The sequence below is a fragment of the Carcharodon carcharias genome, chromosome 4, assembly GCF_017639515.1.
Source record: "Carcharodon carcharias isolate sCarCar2 chromosome 4, sCarCar2.pri, whole genome shotgun sequence".
Classification (NCBI taxonomy): Eukaryota; Metazoa; Chordata; class Chondrichthyes; order Lamniformes; family Lamnidae; genus Carcharodon; species Carcharodon carcharias.
Genome location: NC_054470.1, coordinates 88870525 through 88891044, shown reverse-complemented (window position 1 = coordinate 88891044; position 20520 = coordinate 88870525). Strand labels below are relative to the sequence as shown.

At 42.9% G+C, this 20520-nt stretch overlaps 1 protein-coding gene across 4 annotated transcripts in view; it reads right to left on the bottom strand.

Annotated features, from left to right (window-relative positions):
* Positions 1-20520, bottom strand: part of LOC121276887 (multiple PDZ domain protein) — a 413889-nt gene that overhangs the window by 10451 nt on the left and 382918 nt on the right. For all 4 annotated transcript variants that reach the window (XM_041185496.1, XM_041185497.1, XM_041185495.1 and 1 more), the window contains 2 exons: positions 18556-18658; positions 12312-12352 (listed from right to left, as the gene is read on the bottom strand). In XM_041185496.1, coding sequence (XP_041041430.1) covers positions 12312-12352; positions 18556-18658 — 144 coding nt within the window. The remainder of the gene's footprint in view (positions 1-12311; positions 12353-18555; positions 18659-20520) is intronic.

Genomic DNA, 20520 nt, shown 5'->3' with positions numbered 1-20520 from the left:
GCATTCTGGAGATAAAACAGTTAGAGTTCTGGAAATAAAACAGCGAGAGTTCTGGAGATAAAACAGTGAGAGTTCTGGAGATAAAACAGTTAGAGTTCGGAAGATAAAACAGCGAGACTTCAGGGGATAAAACAGCAGGAGTTCGGGAGATAAAACAGCGAGACTTCAGGGGATAAAACAGAGAGAGTTTGGGGGATAATACAGTGAGAATTCGGGAGATAAAACAGCGAGACTTCAGGGGATAAAACAGCAGGAGTTCGGGAGATAAAACAGCGAGAGTTCAGGAGATAAAACAGCGAGAGTTCAGGAGATAAAACAGTGAGAGTTCAGGGGATAAAACAGCAGGAGTTTGGGTGATAAAACAGCCGAGTGGAGAGACAGTTGGGAATTGAAAACAGTGCGAGTACCAAAACATAAATTTCTAAACAAGCACACGGAAGGTAAGAATTTATGGGCACAGGAGAGGGAGCTGATTTGTGAATAAGGGCGAAGAATTTCTACTTTCTACTAACCGGTTCATAGTTAATAGTACAAGAGTAAGGTTAAAGTAAGTAAAAATAACTAAAGTTTAAGCAAAAAAGTGATTTAAAAATTTAAGATTAAGGCATAACAGGACAGCTCAGCTAAGTGGAATGCCCATCCCGTGGTATGTGGGGAGTCGTGGACACATCACGTGACCCAGATGAGCCCATGTGCAGGAAGTGCCACTGGCTGCACAAGCTTGAGCTCTGCTTTTCAGAGCTTGAGCAGCGGCTGGAGTCACTGAGGTGCATCCGTGAGGGAGAGAACTATGTGGATAGCACGTTCAGAGAGGCGGTCACACCGCAAGTTAGGGGTAAGCAGGCAGATAGGGAATGGTTGACCGACAGGCAGTTCAAGAGAAACAGGCAGGTAGTGCAGGAGTTCTCAGAGTCCCGCTCACTAACCGGTTTTCCATTTTGGATATCGATGAGGGCGATGGATCCTTGGAGGAGTGCAGCAAGAGCCAAGCCCATGGCACCACAGGTGGTCCAGCTGTACAGGAGGGGAAGAAGAGCGGAAGGGCAGTACTGATAAGGGATTCTTTAGTTCGAGGAGCAGGCAGGGGTTTCTGTAGCCATCAACATGACTCCAGGATGGTTTGTTGCCTCCATGGTGCTAGGGTCAAGTATGTCACAGAACGGCTGCTGGACATTCTTATGGGGAGCGCGAACAGCCAGAGGTCGTGGTCCACATTGCTACTAACGACATAGGTAGGAAGGGGATGTGGTCCTGCATCAGAATTTAGGGAGCGAGGTAGAAAATTAGCAGGCAGGACCTCTAAAGTAGCAATCTCTGGATTACTCCCAGTGCCACATCCAGGTGAGTACAGAAGTAGGAAGACAAGACAGATGAATGCGTGGCTGGAAAGATGATGCAGGGGGGGATTTAGATTTCTGGGAAACTGGAATTGACTCTGGGGGAGATGGCACCTGTACAAGCCAGATGGGTTGCATCTGAACAGAGCTGGGACTGAGTTTCTTGCTAGTGTTGTTGAGAAGGGTTTAAACTAACATAGCAGGGGTGTGGAAACCAGGAGAGAATATTAGAAAATAATGCCAGGGTGCATGGAATGTTGGGAGAGGCAGATTGCACTAAAATAGAGAATAGTAAGTTAATAGGTGGAGTCGTAGTAAGGGAGGAAATAGTGAAGTCTCAATCAGGGCTACACTGCATGTATGTGAATGCATGGAGTATAGTTAATAAAATTGGGGAGTTACAGGCACAGATTGCCTTGTGGGATTATGATGTTGTGGCGATAATGGAGACCTGGTTTAAGGAAGGGCAGATTTGGGTGCTAAACATTCCTGATTAGAAAGTGTTCAGCAAAGATAGGAAAGGGGAAAAGGGAGGACAGGTGGCATTTTTGGTTAAGGAGAGTATTGCAGTACTAGAGAAAGAGGATGTGTCAGAGGATTCAAGAACATAATTGATTTGGCTAGAGCTAAGGAATAAGAAGGGTGCAATTACATTGCTCAGTGTAATGTATAGATCACCAGCTAGTGGGAAGGATATAGAGGAACAAATCTGTAAGGAAATTACAGAGAGGTATAAACATCGTAGAGTAGTTATAGTGGGGGACTTTACTTACCCGTGTATAGACTAGGATAGTGGTAGTGTAAGGGGCAGTGAGGGACAAGCTTTCCTGGATTGTGTTCAGGAAAATTCCTACAGCAGTATATGTCCAGTCCAACAAGAAAGGAGGCACTGCTAGACCTGGTTCTTGGGAATGAGGTGGGCCAAATAGATCAAGTGACAGTAGGGGAACATTTAGGGGACAGTGATCATCGTATCATAAAGTTTAGGATGAAGGTGGAAAAGGATATTGGTCAATCCAGAGTAAGAATAATCAACTGGTACAGAGCAGACTTCAATGGAGCAAGAACGGAGCTGGGCCAGACAGACTGGGACCAAATTCGGTGGGATAAACAGTAGCTGAATAATGAGCTACCTTCAAAGAGAAGATGGTTTGGGCACAGTCAAGGTGTGTTCCCTCAAAAGGGAAGGATAAGACAAATGAATCCAGAACTCCCTGGATATCAAAGGAGATAAAAATTAAATTAAAGAAGAAAAAGTGTCAGGTAGCAAATATAATTAAAAAAAAAATTCATTCTCAGGATGTGGGATTCGCTGGCTGGGCCAAAATTTATTGCCCATCCCTAGCTGCCCTTGAGAAGGTGGTGGTGAGCTGCCATCTTGAACCGCAGCAGTCCATGTAGTGTAGGTACACCCGCAGTGCTGTTATGAAGGGAGTTCCAGGATTTTGACCCAGTGACAGTGAAGAAACGGCGATATATTTCCAAGTCAGGATGGTGAGTGACTCGGAGGGGAACTTCCAGGTGGTGGTGTGCCCAGCTATCTGCTACCATTGTACTTCTAGATGGTTGTAGTCGTGGGTTCGGACGGTGCTGCTAAAGGAGCCTTGGTGAATTCCGTGCATCTTGTAGATGGTACACATTGCTGCTACTGTGCGTCGGTGTTGGAGGGAGTGAATGTTTGTGGATGTGTGCTAATCAAGTGGGCTGCTGTGTCCTGGACTGTGTCAAGCTTCTTGAGTGCTCTGGGAGCTGTACTCATTCAGGCAAGTATTCCATCACATTCCTAACTTGTGCCTTGCAGATAGTTGGTGGACACGCTTTGGGGAGTCAGGAGCTGTGTTACTCTTCGCACGATTCCTAGCCTTTGACCTGCTCTTGTAGCCACAGTATTTATATGGCTAGTCCAGTTCAGTTTCTGGTCAATGGTAACCCCCAGGATGTTGATAGTGGGGGATTCAGTGATGGTAATGCCATTGAACATCAAGAGGCGATGGTTGGATTCTCTCTTGTTGGAGTTGGTCATTGCCTGACAGTTGTGTGGAGCGAATGTTACTTTCCACTTGTCAGCCCAGGCCTGGATATTGTCTGAGTCTTGCTGCATTTGGACAAGGAATGCTTCTGTATCTGAGGAGTCATGAATGGTGCTAAAAATTGTGCAATCATCAGTGAACATCCCCACTTCTGACCTTATGATGGAGGACTATTGGAAGCAATTCTGAGGGACAGAATTAATCTACACTTAGAGAGGCAGGGATTAATCAAGGGCAGTCAGCATGGTTTTGTTAAGGGGAGGTCATGTCTGACCAACTTGATTGAACTTTTCGAAGAGATGACCAGGTGTGTAGATGAGGGCAATGCATTTGACGTAATCTACTTGGGCTTCAGCAAGGCTTTTGATAAGGTCTCTCATGGGAGACTGATAACGAAGTTAAGAGCCCATGGGATCCAAGGCAATTTGGCAAATTGGATCCAAGATTGGCTGAATGGCAGGAAGCAGAGGGTGATGGTCGAGGGATGTTTTTGTGACCGGATGTCTGTGTCTAGTGGGGTTCCACAGGGATCGGTGTTGGGTCCCTTGCTGTTTGTGATATATATAAATGATTTTAGACACTGAATGTAGGATGGTTGAACAGTAAGTTCATGGATGACACGAAAATTGGTGGGGTGGTAAATAGTGAGGAGGGTAGCCTTAGATTACAGGAGGATATAGATGGGCTGGTCAGATGGGCTGATCAGTGGCAAATGGAATTTAATCCGGATAAGTGTGAGGTGGTGCACTTGGGCAGGACAAACAAGGCATGGGAATACACGATGAATGGTAGGACCCTGGGAAGTACCGAGGATCAGAGGGACCTTGGTGTGCATGGCTACCGGTCCCTTAAGGTAGCGAAACAGGTAGATAAGGTGATTAAAAATGCATATGGGATACTTGCTTTTATTAGGCGAGGCATAGAATATAAGAGTAGGGAGGTTATGCTGGAACTGTATAAAATGCTGGTTAGGCCACAGCTAGACTATTGCGTGCAGTTCTGGAATCCGCCTTATAGGAAGGATGTGATTGCGCTAGAGAGAGTGCAGAGGAGATTTACCAGGATGTTGCCTGGGCTGGACAGTTTGATTTATGAGGAGACATTGGATAGACTGAGGTTATTTTCCCTGGAGCAGAGGAGATTGAGGGGGGACATGATTGAGGTGTATAAAAGTATGAGAGGCAGAGGGTAGACAGGAAGGAAATTTCCCCCTTGGTGGAAGGATTAATAACTAGGGGACATAGGTTTAAGGTTAAGGGGCAGGAGGTTTAAAGAGGATGTGAGGAAGGATTTTTTTCACCCAGAGCATGGTGAGAATCTGGAACTCAATGCCTGAAAGAGTGGTAGAGGCAGAAACCCTCATAATATTTAAGAAATATTTGATATGCACTTGCAATGCCATGGCATACAAGGCTACGGGGCTAGTGCTGGAAAATGGGATTAGAATAGTTCGGTACTTGTTTGATTGGTGCAGACTCGATGGGCTGAAGGACCTTTTTCTGTGCTGTTGACTTCTATGACTCTAAGGAAAGTCATTGATGAAGTAGCTGAGGATGGCTGGGCTGAGGACACCACCCTGAGGAACTCCTGCACTGATGTCCTGGAGCTGAGAGGACTGACTTCCAACAACCACAACCATTTTCCTTTGTGCTAGGTATGAATCCAACCAATGGACAGTTCTCCCCCTGACTCCCATTGACTTCAGGTTAGGGACCAAAAAGGGGATTTACACATAGAGGCAACAGGCATGGCTGAGGTGTTAAATGAATACTTTGCATCTGTCTTTACCTATAAGGTAGATGCTGCCCAGGCCATGGCGACAGAGGAAGAAATTCAGTCACTAGAAGGGTTTAAAATTGGTAAGGGCTAGGTATTGGATAAGCTGTTGGTACATAAAGTTGATAAGGCACCGGGACTAGATGAGGTGCATCCAAGAACATTGAAGGAAGTGAAAATGGAAATTGCAGAGGCACTGGCAATAATATTTTAATGTTCTCTGGATTTGGGGGAGGTGCCGCAGGGCTGGAGAATTGCAAACATTATTCCCTTGTTCAAAAAAGGTTCTAAAGATCTGCCCTGCAATTACAAACCAGTCAGTTTAACTTTGGTGATGGGGAAACTTCTAGAAACAATTATTTCGGATAGAATTAATACATGTGGAAAAATGTGGATTGATTCAGAAGAGACAGCTTGGCTTGTTAGAGAAAAATAGTGTCTAACTAACCTGCTGGAGCTTTTTGAAGAGGTAACAGAGATGGTTGATGAAGGCGTTCAATACAGTGCCACACAACAGACTTATGAGGGAGGTTACAGTTCATGGAATAAAAGGGACAGTAGCAACGTGGTTACAAAATTGGCAGAGAGATAGGAAACAGAAAGTAATTGTTAATGGGTATTTTTCAGGCTGGAAGAAGGTTTGTAGTGTGGTCAGTATTGGGACCCTTGTTTTTCCTGATATATATAAATGATCTAGATCTTGGTGTGCAGGGGACAATTTCAAAGTTTGCGGATGACAAAAAACTTGGGAGAATTGTAAACTGTGAGGAGGCAGTGTAGAACTTCAATTCGGAGAAGTGTGAGTTGAAACACTGGTACAAAGAACATAAAGAGACAGTATAAAATAAAGGATACTATTCTAAAGGGTGTGCAGGAGCAGAGATACCTGGGTCTATATGTACTTAAGTCATTAAAAGTGACAGCACAGATAGAGAGAGCTGTTTCTAAAGCATACAGTATTCTAGGCTTCATTAATTGGGGCATAGAGTATAAGAGCAGGGAGGTTTTGATGAACTTATAAAAGACACTGGTTAGACCTCAGCTGGAATGCTCTGTACAGTTCTGGGCACCACACTATAGGAAGGATGTGAATGCGTTGGAGAGAGTGCAGAAGAGATTTACGAGAATGGTTCCAGGGATGACACACTTCAGATTGGAGATTGGAGAAGTTGGTATTGTTTTCCTTGGAGAGGGGAAGGCTAAAGGAGACTTGATAGAAGTTTTCAAAATCATGAGGGGTCTGGGCAGAGTAGACAGGGAGAAACTGTTCTTGCTCATATACGGATCGAGAACCAGAGGGCACAGTTTTTAAGTGTTTAGCAAAAGAAGCAAATGTGAGGTGAGAAAAAGCTTTTTCACACTGCGAGTAGTTAGGGTTTGGAATGCACTGCCTAGAAGTGTGTGGAGGCAGCTTCGATTGAGGCATTCAAGAGGGCATTGGATTATTATTTAAATAGAAACAATGTGCAGGGTTATGGGGAAAGGCAGGAGATTGGCACTAAGTTAAAATGCTCAGACAGCCGGTGCAGACATGATGAGCTGAATAGCCTCGTTCTGCACTGTAACAATTCTGTGATTCTGAACCATCATAGCTGAAAGTTTTATAATGCAGCCAAAGTACTGTACTTGTTCCAGCTTCCAAATCCATCTGAGAACCAACCTCTTGGCTATTCATCTACAAGAGGCTTTGCAGCTTCATGAGAATCTTTGTTTCTATGAGAACTTCACTCCAGCTAAAGTATCAACTCAACCAATATAGCCTGCATCAATGTAACGACTGAGTTATAAATTCGATTTTTATAATTATGACTTTAGCTTCATCTGGATCTAATTTTTGTGTGTGTGATAGTGTGAATGAGACGAGTGATTGAAACATTGTGTTCAAACATTCAGGTCAAGTTTGTAGTAACAAATAACCTTTGCTTACTTTTAAAAATACCAGAAAGCCTGATGCTGGAATTTATTTTAAATTAAGAAAAATCACTCTCATGATAAGGAAATACACACGCCTTACACATAAACATCCTGATTGCAGACTGGAAGGGACCACGCAAATCCTGCCAATAACATCATAATTACTTCTGCAATTTGCATTTATATATCACTTCACAGAGGCACAAGGAAAACATATTAAGCCAAAGGAGAAGAGATCAATATTGATGATCAAAAGTCAGAAGTAAGTTTTAAGTGAAGTCTTAAAAGATGATACAGAGATGGCACAATCAATCCAGCCCCTTTTCCAGTGATCTCCTACATGGCAGAAATAATCTTACATTCGGTCAGATTGAAATAATTATCGGTACATTATTGTAATGACTACGGTTTCTATATCAAATAAAGAGCTCATCCTAATATAAAATAGGAACAGAAAATGCTGGAAAAACTTAGATCGTCTGGCAGCATCTGTGGAGAGAGAAAAAGGGTCCATATGCCTCTCTTTTAGAGCTAAAGAGAAGTGGGTGTGGAGCAAAATAAAAGATCAAGGATAGGTAGGAGCCAAGGAGAAATTTGACAAAGATGTCCTGGACACAGGACAAAGGGAGTGTTAATGGTAGTGTTAAAGATTAAAGAAGGTGCTTATAGTGGCATAAAAATAAGAGAACAGAATGTGTTAATAGCAGAACGAGGGTCAGTACTCAGTGAAAGCAAAACATGAAAACAAATGACAGATGGCCTTATTTGGATGAGGGGTAAGGGGGTTGGGGAAAAAGCATAAAACAATTAAAAAATGAATAAATAAATTGTAAAAATGGATTGAAAAATGGGTAAAGATAGAGGGGAGAGTTCATGGTCTGAAGTTGTTGAACTGAATGACCAGGATTTTACGGCCCCTCCTGCGCGATGGGATATTATGGCCCTGCCATAATTGAATTGAATGGAGATTTAAATGGCTTGCCACATCTGCTGGGTGTAGACCCGCTGCGGCAGGGCCCTAAAACCCTGGTTAATGTAAAATCCGGAAGATTATAAAGTGCCTAATCGGAAGATGAGGTGCTGTTCCACCAGTTTTCGTTGGGCTTTTGCTTGTATCAAAGAGCTCACCCTGCTCTGGCTACAGTTTTACTTGCAAGTACTACTTATCATATCAAAAGGTTGAGATTATTAATGGAGAAGAGCAATAAACAATATAAAGTGGAAGTTTTAAATTGGAAGAGGTCTAACTTCAATAGGGTGAGAGGGCGTGTAGACAGGGTAAAATGGAACAAAGACCGGCAGGGAAAACTTTAAGAAATGTTTCAGGTACGGTCTAAGTACATTCCCACAAGAAGGTAAAGAAGGGAAACCAAAGCCAGGGTTCCTTGGATGATGAAGGAGGTAGAGAACGTGATGAAACAAAAAAAAGTATGTGATGCATGTCGGGTAAATTCTTCAAGCGTGAACCAGGTCTAATACAATAAGTTGAAAGGAGGAGTGAAGAGGAAAATAGGATTAGCAAAGAAAGAATATGAGAATAGAATAGCAGTTAGCATAAAAGTGAACCCAAAAATTTTCATTAAATGGAATGTAAATAGTAAGCAGGTAGAAAGAGACAAGGCGGCGCCTGTGTGGGCCAGAATGGGTGATATATATTTAGGGGTGTAGCAGAAGGCTTGAATAATTAATGAGTACTTTGCATCAGTATTTACTAAGGAAGAGGATGCTGACAAAATATTGGTAGAAGTGGAGATAATAGAGGTAATGAATGGGGTGAAAATTGACAGACATGATGTACAGAAGACTGGCTGTGCTCAAAGTGCATACTTTGCCTGGTCCAGATGGCTTGCATTCCAGGTTGCTAAAGGAAGTGGGGGTGGGGATAGCAGAAGGTCTTGCCACAACTTCCAAATCTTCCCCAGATATGGGGGAGATACCAGTGGATGAGAAAGTGGAAAATGTGACATGCTTGTTCAAGAAAGGGTGTAAGGACATTCCAAGTAACTACAGACCAATCAGTTTAATATCAGTGATGGGTAAGATTTTAGAAGTAATAATCATGGAAAAAATCAACAGGCACTTGGAAAGGTTTGAGTTAATTAAAGAGAACTTGCATGGATTTGTAAAAAATAGATTGTGTTTGACTAATCTAATTGATTTTTTTGATGAAGTAACGGAAAGGAGAATGAAGGGATGAAGGGAAGACAGTGGATGTTGTCTATTTGGATTTTAAGAAAGCATTTGACAAAGTGGCACATAAAAGGCTGGTTAACAAAGTTGAGATTTATGGAAGTAGAGGGTCGGTGCCAGCTTGATAAAAACATTGGCTTAAGGTCAGAAAACAGTGATTCATGATAGTTGGCTGTTTTTCAGACCAGTAGAAAGTAGTGTTCCCAAAGTGTCATTATTAAGATCACTGCTTTTTGATGATGTATATATAAATGACTTATCACCCCACCAGCCTCCGCATTCAAAGGATCATCCTCCGCCATTTCCGCCAACTCCAGCATGATGCCACCACCAAACACATCTTCCCTTCACCCCCCCATCGGCATTCCGTAGGGATCGCTCCCTCCGGGACACCCTGGTCCACTCCTCCATCACCCCCTACTCCTCAACCCCCTCCTATGGCACCACCCCATGCCCACGCAAAAGATGCAACACCTGCCCCTTCACTTCCTCTCTCCTCACCGTCCAAGGACCCAAACACTCCTTTCAAGTGAAGCAGCATTTCACTTGCATTTCCCCCAACTTAGTCTACTGCATTCGTTGCTCCCAATGTGGTCTCCTCTACATTGGAGAGACCAAACGTAAACTGGGCAACCGCTTTGCAGAACACCTGCGGTCTGTCCGCAAGAATGACCCAAACCTCCCTGTCGCTTGCCATTTTAACACTCCACCCTGCTCTCTTGCCCACATGTCTGTCCTTGGCTTGCTGCATTGTTCCAGTGAAGCCCAACGCAAACTGGAGGAACAACACCTCATCTTCCGACTAGGCACTTTACAGCTTTCCGGACTGAATATTGAATTCAACAACTTTAGGTCGTGAGCTCCCTCCCCCATCCCCACCCCCTTTCTGTTTCCCCCTTCCTTTTTTTTCCAATAAATTATATAGATTTTCCTTTCCCCACCTATTTCCATTATTTAAAAAAAAAACACCCCCACTAGAGCTATACCTTGAGCGCCCTACCATCCATTCTTAACTAGCACATTCGTTTAGATAATATCACCAACTTTAACTTTAACACCTCTGTGTTCTTTTGTACTATTGTTGTTGAAATCTTTTGATGATCTGCTTCTATCACTCCTTGTTTGTCCCTACAACCACACCCCCCCCTCCACCTCTCTCTCTCTCTCTCCCGCCCCCCACACACACACCTTAAACCAGCTTATATTTCAACTCTTTCTTGGACTCGAACTCAAGTTCTGTCGAAGGGTCATGAGGACTCGAAACGTCAACCCTTTTCTTCTCCGCCGATGCTGCCAGACCTGCTGAGTTTTTCCAGGTAATTCTGTTTTTGTTTTTGTTTTGGATTTCCAGCATCCGCAGTTTTTTTGTTTTTATAAATGACTTGGATGTTGGAATACGGAGTGAAATTTCAAAATGACAAAACTTGAAGGTGTGCTAACAGTAAGGATGATGCCAATTAACTAAACAGGACACAGACAGACTAGCAGAATGGGCAGATAAGTGGGAGTGGAATTTAATACATCAAAGAGTGAGGTGATGCATTTTGGCAGAAGAAATAGGGAGAGGCAATAGAGACTTATTGGCACTTTTCAGAGCAGGGAAAGGGGACCTGGGTGGCAGGGTTTATTGAGATAGCAGTTTGCAAAGCATATGGGACCTTGGGCTTCTTAAATAGAGGTATTGAGTACAAGGCAGGGAAGTCATACTGACACTTTACAAAGCTCTGGTTAGGCCACAACTAGAGTACTGCGTCTAGTTTTGGCCACTGCATTTTTGGTATGATGTGAAGGTCCTTAAGAGGTTGCAGAGGATATTTACCAGACCTGTTCCAGGAATGAAAGATTTTAGTTACAAGGTTAGATTAGGGAAGCTGGGGTTGTTCTCCTTGGAGCAAAGGAGATTGAGCTGATTTTTTTGAGATGTACAAGATTATGACAGGTTTGGATAAGGTAGAGAAAGAAACGCTGCTACCATTAGCTGAAGGCACAAGGACTAGGGGGTACAAGTTAAGGTTTTAGGCTAGGGATACAAGGGAGACGTGAGGAAGAACATTTTACTCAGTGAATGGCAATGACCTAGAACTTGCTGCCTGTGAGGCTGGTGAAAGCAGGGACAACAGTTTCAAAAAAGGAACTTGATAGGTGCTTGAGATATATGGAGATAGTGCGGCGGGGGTGGGGGAGTGGGTGGAATGGGGCAGATTGAAATGCTCTATGAGAGAGTTGACATGGAATCAATGGGCTGAATGGTCACCCTCCGTGATGTCATAACTCCATGACTCTACTCAGTTTGGTGTCAGCTGTGGCTCACTCTTGTCTCCGAGTTAGAAGATTGTGGGTTCAAGCCCTACTCCAGAGACTTGAGCACAAAATCGAGGCTATGTTGTATTGAAGGAATGCATTACCGTTGGAGATGCTGTCATTCATTTGAAGACGAGCAATGGAGTATCCCTGGTGCCCTGGCCAATGTTTATCACCAAACAGGTTACAGGAAACTACAAATCTGAAATAAAAATAGAAAACGCTGGAATTTTCAGCAGGTCTGGCAGCAACTGTGGAGAGCGAAGCAGAGTTAATGTTTTAGGTCTGTGGCTATTCTGATGAAAGTTCACAGACCTGAACGGTGATTTCTGTTTCTCTCTCCTCAGATGCTGCCAGTGCTGAGTATTTTCAACACCTTCTGCTCTTATGTCACTAACTAGGTTATCTGATTATCACTTTGCTGTTCATGGTTCTTTGCTGTGCACAAATTGGCTGCTGTGTTTCCTGCAGTGACTACTTCAAAAATATTTCATCGGCTGCAAAGCACTTTGGGATATCCTGAGGTTGTGAAAAACACTATGTAAGTGCACAACTTTATGTCTTTCCAAATAAGAATTAGCTGACTAACAAACTTGGGTCAACTGCAGTGCAGTGCATTTTCAAGTCAATTCTCTATTTTGGAGTGCTTATTCACAGAATTAGCCCATCAGAAATAATGATAATTGAAGCACTTTTTAAAAGTGAGATCTTAAACTCTTAACTGCAGCTTCCTGTGGAGTTAAGACACCAAATTACCACTTACCTTATTAAACTCAACTGTTCTTAATCCTTGAATTTCTGTCCCTTGATGAAAAAATGAAAAGAGAGCATATTATGAACAAACTTTGTTTTGAAATCTTTAGGTTTAATTATGAGTAATTCATCTGTAGAACAGAGAAAAAAAATGATGCAGGATACAGAATTGTGCAATTTGCATGCTTCTACATTTCATGAATAGCTTATTAAGTCGTTTGACAACTACAGTACAAATGCAGTGTCTGTCCTTTCCAGAGTAAAAATGTCTACTTATATGAACACTTACAGTTTCCTGCCTACCATTAACCCTTGCACAATGATTGATCTGCCTGACTTACTTGGAAAACTGAATGTTCTGTTAACCTTAAGGAACAAGGGGTCATAATCTACTCTGAGGTATAGGATTGCAATTAACGGCAAACTCTGGACTGATTAGCCAAATAACACTTAACAATGTAAATGCTTAGGCCAAAACAAACTTATGCTTTAAGGAAAAATTATCAAGCAATCTGGTTCTATTTAAAAAAATATTTTCAGTGCCCTCAGAAGTTAACCCTGTACAGGCTGATTTTGCATATGCAAAACATAAGATTAAAAATGGCATCCGGACAAAAAAACACAAGGGCCAGGATTTGTTCGGCGTGCGGGGGGGGGGGGGGCCCCGCACACTGATGCATAAAATGACGCGCGGTGACGTTGGGTGTGCGTTCTGAAGCACCGTGCATCATTCCGATCTTTCGTTCGGTGGGATGAGGTTTCATGAAGGGTTTATTAAATTAATAAGTATTAATTGAACATTTGATAAACATGTCCGAGCAAATGTGACGCTGTCACATGAGGGGACATGTATAAATGATTTTTTACTTTTTTTATTTTGAAGTTTTAAATTCAACTTAATCTTCCTGAAGCACGGAGCTGCCTCAGGGAGATTTCTGCACTCTTTTGCTCCCCCCCCCACCCCTGCCCGTACAGCTAGCGCTCAGCGCTACCGGGCATGCATCATGCTGGGTGGGCCTTAATTGCCTCACACATGTAAAATGGCACTCAGCCGATCACGGGTGGCGATTGGCTCCGCGCCTGTCCATGCCCAGCCCACCCGACGGGGAGAAAATTCTCCCCAAGGGGTGGAATTTTATGCCAGCTGGATTTGACGGTCCCACCGAAGTCAATGGAGTTTAGAATGGCTCGCCGCATTTTACGGCTCCTTCCCCATCGCGACAAGTCCGTAAAATTCTAGCCAAGGGGTTAGGATTGTCATCACTCTTTCTAGTCAGAGTAGAATACTGGGAATAAGTAAAAATGCTGAGACAAATTAGTTGCTCAACAAAAACAACAGATTGTTCAATCTCATGAAATTTGAACAAATTAATCTTCTGGGAGACAACATTTAAAACAAACATATTTCTCAATACGCCAATGGATAGAAATAACCTTTGAAATCTGTATTTCTTTCTGAGCATGAACCAGTAAATAACTAAACTATTTAGCTAATATACTGTCTACTAAATAAAGTATCAATGGTCATAACATCCAATAACATTAAAGCTTCTTGAAGCTTCCTGACAGAAGTATAAAGATTATATTTCCTTCTGTAATTCTAGTATTAAGCCTGATGTAGACAAAATGTTGCCAGAATAGTTGAAAGCAACAGCTTTTAAATTAGAGGTCCAGCGGTGGTTCCGATAAGGGTTTCTTTCTAGATGTGTCAGCCATAATAACAATCAAGAAGTTAACAACATACTCAGAGCAGTTTTATTCTGCCACTGGGCACAATGTCCACCACTCCATCATTGGAGCACTGTGCCACAGTATGTTTCACCCACGTGATAAACTGCAGAAGCTCAACATCTTGACAGTGCCTCCCTCCCCATGACCTCTACCAGAGAGAAGAATAAGAGCAGCAAAGTTGTGGAAACAGCATTACCTCCAAGTCACACACCATCCTGACCTTGAATTTATTACTGTTCCTTCAGAGTCACTGGATCAAAATCGTAGAATGGTCCACCTAGCAAAGGGACCACAATCACAAAAATTGTAGCAGTTGAAGGAGAAGATCCATCTCCACCTTCTCTGCAGATGCAGAGATGGGAATAAATGTGGTATAAATGACACAAACCAGGCCAATATTTCAAAAGTGCACTAAGCAGAAATAGGATTCATGCCCGCTAGGGGCATCTTCTTATAGTTATCTTGATTTGAAAGATTACAGATGATTCAGTGGTGGCACATGATGCAAAATTTCAAGTGTAACATGTTTCCAGATGTGATATTATTCTACCTCTACTAGTACAGGTGATATGTGGCTTTTCTGGGTCTGATCCAGAAGTCCAGATAGTGAGTTCTGAGAAAATAAGTAGAGATGGCTTTCATAAGATATGAGGCATCAAGCTAATTCCTTTAAATGGAAACTCAGTTCCTGAACAAACAAACATCTTGCCTATCTTTCAGATTCCTGTTCTGAAGAAAGGCATAAAACCTAAATTTTTATAGAGGCTGACAAACCTTTTGTGAATTTCCAACATTTACAGCATTTTCCTTTTTGTTTGTATTATCTTAGATGGAGTGGGCAGTCAACACGTGAGGTTCTGATCACACTGAAATGGCACAAACATGGTCGCAGTTCACCCTGCTAATGACCTGGCATTACTCCTAATACAATGCTGAGGAAAAATAATGCCTATACAATTCACTTACTGACATTAGCCTTTCCATAGGATAAAGGAATGCAGACACATTCAAATATTTTTGAGGCTTGTTTACATAAATGTTGATATCTGTATACAAATGTCAATTCAATGGGCTGAAGGCATCACTTTCAGCCCTGAAAAGGGCCCAGTCTACCTCAGGTTACCCTGGAAGGGCAAGATATCTCAAAACTTTGAGCAACAGGTGAAGCTAGCTGTTTCACACTGCTACTTATGCAGTTGCAACACGAGTGGTATTCTCCACTGACAGGATGCTGCCATCAAGCCAAAAATATATTCTGCCTATCACACAAACGAGTAATGTGGTATATGAATTTCAGTGCCAGTGTGATGCTAGGCATGTAGGCTGTACATCCCAAAACTGGCAGATTGCATTAAACAGCATGTTCCAGCTGCTGTTCGCAATCCCAGCCGCTGACCGTACCTAACCAGCCCGTGCTTGCAAAACTCAAAACCCAGTGCCCAACATTAGATATGATTCCGCGATTGGACAACATTTGCTAAATAATCCTCAATGTCCTAAGAATTACGCTGACAACCAATATAAAATTATCAGTCAGGTTCGCAGTGTGGTGCATTTGTGTGTAGTTACATACATTAATACACAGGGCCCTGTTCTTTGCAGACAGAAAGAACACGTGCACACATTGTACCTGTTTCAGCAAAACAAAATAAGTAACAGCCATTCGCTGATTCGTTCCTCAGGGCAATGCCTTGACCACTCAGGGTCAAGCTGCCTGGTTTAAATTTCAAACAATGGTTGGCAATTAACTGTCATTTACCATCACTGGTGCATTCTTCATGGCAATGCCTCTACCAATCAGAGTCCACCTGCCAACCAAACAGCACCCTCTTCACATACAGTATAAATTTCAAGTGAATCAACATTTCACTTGCATTTCCCCCAACTTAGTCTACTGCATTCGTTGCTCCCAATGCAGTCTCCTCTACATTGGAGAGACCAAACGTAAACTGGGCGACCGCTTTGCAGAACACCTGCGGTCTGTCCGCAAGAATGACCCAAACCTCCCTGTCGCTTGCCATTTCAACACTCCACCCTGCTCTCTTGCCCACATATCTGTCCTTGGCTTGCTGCATTGTTCCAGTGAAGCCCAACGCAAACTGGAGGAACAACACCTCATCTTCCGACTAGGCACTTTACAGCCTTCCAGACTGAATATTGAATTCAACAACTTTAGGTCCTGAACTCCCTCCTCCATCCCCACCCCCTTTCTGTTTCTTCCTCCAAATAAAAGGTGTGACTATGGGTACCCGCATGGGCCCCAGCTATGCCTGTCTCTTTATGGGGTATGTGGAACATTCCTTGTTCCAGTCCTACTCCGGCCCCCTTCCACAACTCTTTCTCTGGTACATCGATGATTACTTCGGTGCTGCTTCATGCTCTCGTCGGGGCTTGGAAAAATTTATTAATTTTGCTTCCAATCTCCACCTCTCCATCATTTTCACGTGGTCCATCTCTGACACTTCCCTTCCCTTCCTTGACCTCGCTGTCTCAATCTCTGGTGATAGACTGTCCACCAATATCCATTACAAGCCTATCAACTCCCACAGCTACCTCGACTACAGCTCCTCACACCCCGCTTCCTGTAAGGACTCCATCCCATTCTCTCAGTTCCTTCGCCTCCGTCGCATCTGTTCCGATGATGCTACCTTCAAAAACAGTTCCTCTGACATGTCCTCCTTCTTCCTTAACCGAGGTTTTCCACCCACGGTCGTTGACAGGGCCCTCAACCGTGTCCAGCCCATCTCCCACGCATCCGCCCTCACGCCTTCTCCTCCTTCCCAGAAACATGATAAGGTCCCCCTTGTCCTCACTTATCACCCCACCAGCCTCCGCATTCAAAGGATCATCCTCCGCCATTTCCGCCAAGTCCAGCATGATGCCACCACCAAACACATCTTCACTTCACCCCCCCGTCGGCAATCCGTAGGGATCGTTCCCTCCGGGACACCCTGGTCCACTCCTCCATCACCCCCTACTCCTCAAGCCCCACCTATGGCACCACCCCATGCCCACGCAAAAGGTGGAACACCTGCCCCTTTAATTCCTCTCTCCTCACCGTCCAAGGGCCCAAACACTCCTTTCAAGTGAAGCAGCATTACACTTGCATTTCCCCCAACTTAGTCTACTGCATTCGTTGCTCCCAATGTGGTCTCCTCTACATTGGAGAGACCAAACGTAAACGGGGCGACCGCTTTGCAGAACACCTGCGGTCTGTCCGCAAGAATGACCCAAACCTCCCTGTCGCTTGCCATTTTAACACTCCACCCTGCTCTCTTGCCCACATGTCTGTCCTTGGCTTGCTGCATTGTTCCAGTGAAGCCCAACGCAAACTGGAGGAACAACACCTCATCTTCCGACTAGGCACTTTACAGCCTTCCGGACTGAATATTGAATTCAACAACTTTAGGTCCTGAACTCCCTCCTCCATCCCCACCCCCTTTCTGTTTCTTCCCCCTTCCTTTTGTTTTTTTCCAATAAATTATATAGATTTTTCTTTTTCCCACCTATTTCCATTATTTTTAAATATTGTTAAATCTTTTATGCTCCCCCCCACCCCCACTAGAGCTATACCTTGAGTGCCCTACCATCCATTCTTAATTAGCACATTCATTTAGATATATATCACCAACTTCAACACCTATGTGTTCTTTTGTTCTGTTGTCTGTGAAATCTTTTGATGATCTGCTTCTATCACTGCTTGCTTGTCCCTACAACCACAACCCCCCTCCACTTCTCTCCCCCCACCCAACCCACCACCCACCACCCCCCTCCCCCCCACACACACCTTAAACCAGCTTATATTTCACCCCTTTCCTATTTCTACTTAGTTCTGTCGAAGGGTCATGAGGACTGGAAACGTCAACTCTTTTCTTCTCCGCCGATGCTGCCAGACCTGTTGAGTTTTTCCAGATAATTCTGTTGTTTTGGATTTCCAGCATCTGCAGCTTTTTATTTTTATTACAGTATAAATTGCTGTTTTTCCCCTTATATTGTTATTCTTGCAAGTGTCCTGCTGAGTGCAAGATGAAAAGCTTCGACGTGTCTTTTTCCCAGCAATACTCAAGTCCTTTATTATCAAGTAACTAAATGTCAATTGTTAATATTGATAAACTAGTCACTGCCAGTTTAAGTTATGCATACTTACTAAGCCACTGACATACCCAATTTGTTAGTAAACCGCTGGCTTCACAACAATGGAATAAAACAATAAAAACATATTTATATTTTAAAAATACAACGTAGCTGACTCCTTAAATTAGCGTTCATGCATAAAAAGGATTTTTTTTTGCAAATTTTAATTAAATACAACAGAAAGGGGAGATATTACAGCCAAGTACAGAGGCAGGACCATCTTAGCTTTTTAAGGCTCACTAAAACCTTTATAAGTGATATATCGCAACACTTTCTTGGGCTGTTGTGGATTCTTACCCTTTAAGAGTACAGATTTGGGTCACACTCAAATAATACTAGCATCAAGAATAATACTCAAGATTAACCATGCAGGACGGAATAATTCTTACAGGCATGTTTTCTGTATCCAGTTTCATAAAGATCAGGTTGGGTAGATCCAGAAGCAGTAGAACAGAATGTGGTCAGTCCACCACCACAACTCCCTTCGCTGACCTGTGAGAATAATCACAATTGAGATGAGTGTAATTATACATTAATATTCTTATAAGTATGGTCTAAACTTTGTTTTGCATATCCAGTATGTAAATTGCCTGATATTAAAATCATGGTACAAACTGGTGTTATTCTTTTGGGCGCTGAGACACTTAGTTTTTCAAAATTTACAACCCTTTATTCATAGCCCTAAACTTCAAAAACGTACTGAAGTAAAAGGTCCATGTTGTATATTTTGTGAAAGGCAGGAAAAAAAATTCTTGCTATTAGTTTGCAAAGAAACTTCCTTCAGGTGATAAAAATCTCTGCTTTGTCCACCTTGGGACAGAGGCATCATCAAAATACAAATAGTTTTTTTTGGACAGGAAGTTTTGTGTTAATAATTCCCACAGCCCTTTAATGCTTTTCTGAGAATTTTAGATAGTAACACAAGTACAGGGTTCAGATAACCATAAAAGGCTTAGCTTCATGTTTGTAACTTTATGATGTAATTAATCCTTCGGCTTGATTAATGCCGTAAAAAATCAATTATGATTCAATTAATTCAAATGCTGAAATTTAAATGCTCAGCACCTCACAAGTAAAAATGTTTGTCACCAGCATACGACAGTATCCTATCACTGATGATTAGTTTTAGGGTTATTTTCTAAATTATAGTGATTATCAATACCTGAAAAACAAGTATAATATTGTAGAGAATAGCAGGAAAAAGAGAAGGATGAAATGCACAGATCTGGAGGATAAACTTGTTCTGGCAACTTTCCCATTCACTGGCCAGAATTTTTACCTTGATGGGTGGGCAGGCCCCACTAGCTTGGCAGCGGGCGGGCAGCCAAACTCCGCTGCTGAAACAGGGCCCGCCGCCATCAAGGTAAAAATTCTGGCCTAGTTACACATGTTTTTAAGAATACATAAATCGATAGCGATACTTACCAGGGAAACCTACAATTGCCAGGATTGGATAGAAACTTGCTATGCGTTTCCTGTCCAGGGAGTGGAGGGATTCCCCATCTGTCAAAGTGCGCTCTATTGCACATGCGCGCGAAAGAGCACACATCTTCCTGAGACTAAGTGCTGTCTCAGGGAGATTACTGACAGTATAAAAATCTTTAAAAATAGAAAAATATTAAAATTATTAACATGTCCCCCTTATGTGACAATGTCACACGAGATGGGACATGTTAATAAGAAGCACATAAACTTCATTGAAATTTTTAAAAACAGACATGAAACCTCATCCTGCCAGTGGATGAGGTTTCGTGTAGTATCAGAAGCCCTCTGGGGCTCCTGGCCTGCCTGTCAACCTTAAGGTTGGACGGGCAGGGCATTTAACAAGCTTAATTACCCTGTCAATGGCCTTAATTGGCCATTGACAGGTTGGCGGGCCGACTGCTGATTTTGCTGTCAGCCTGCCTTCCACAATATTTAAATGGACAGGGATGACGTCGGGGGTTCCTCCCGATGTCATCCCGCATCATTTTCCTGTCAGCGAGAAGGCTCCGTCCCCAAATCGCCGACGGGAAAATTCTGCCCACTGTCTGTAAGCATCAATTCTATTAAATTGAAACTACAACACAATGAAGTTGACAAAAAACTTGTTGTGAGTTTTTCCTTTATTTAAAATTACCAAATACAAATATTGCAGATCTGCTGTTACATACCACTTAAGTCTACAGACTCTCTCTAATGCTGACGGTGCTCATTACCAGTTTAAATAGGCTGTTCTTGCTGACAACCAAAAGAAAAGTTAATGGTGCTCTGATTATCATCAGTATCTTCTCAAGAGCAATTAAGAATGGCCAACAAATGCTGGCCTTGCCAATGATGTTCACATCCCATGAACGAATAACAAACATCCATCC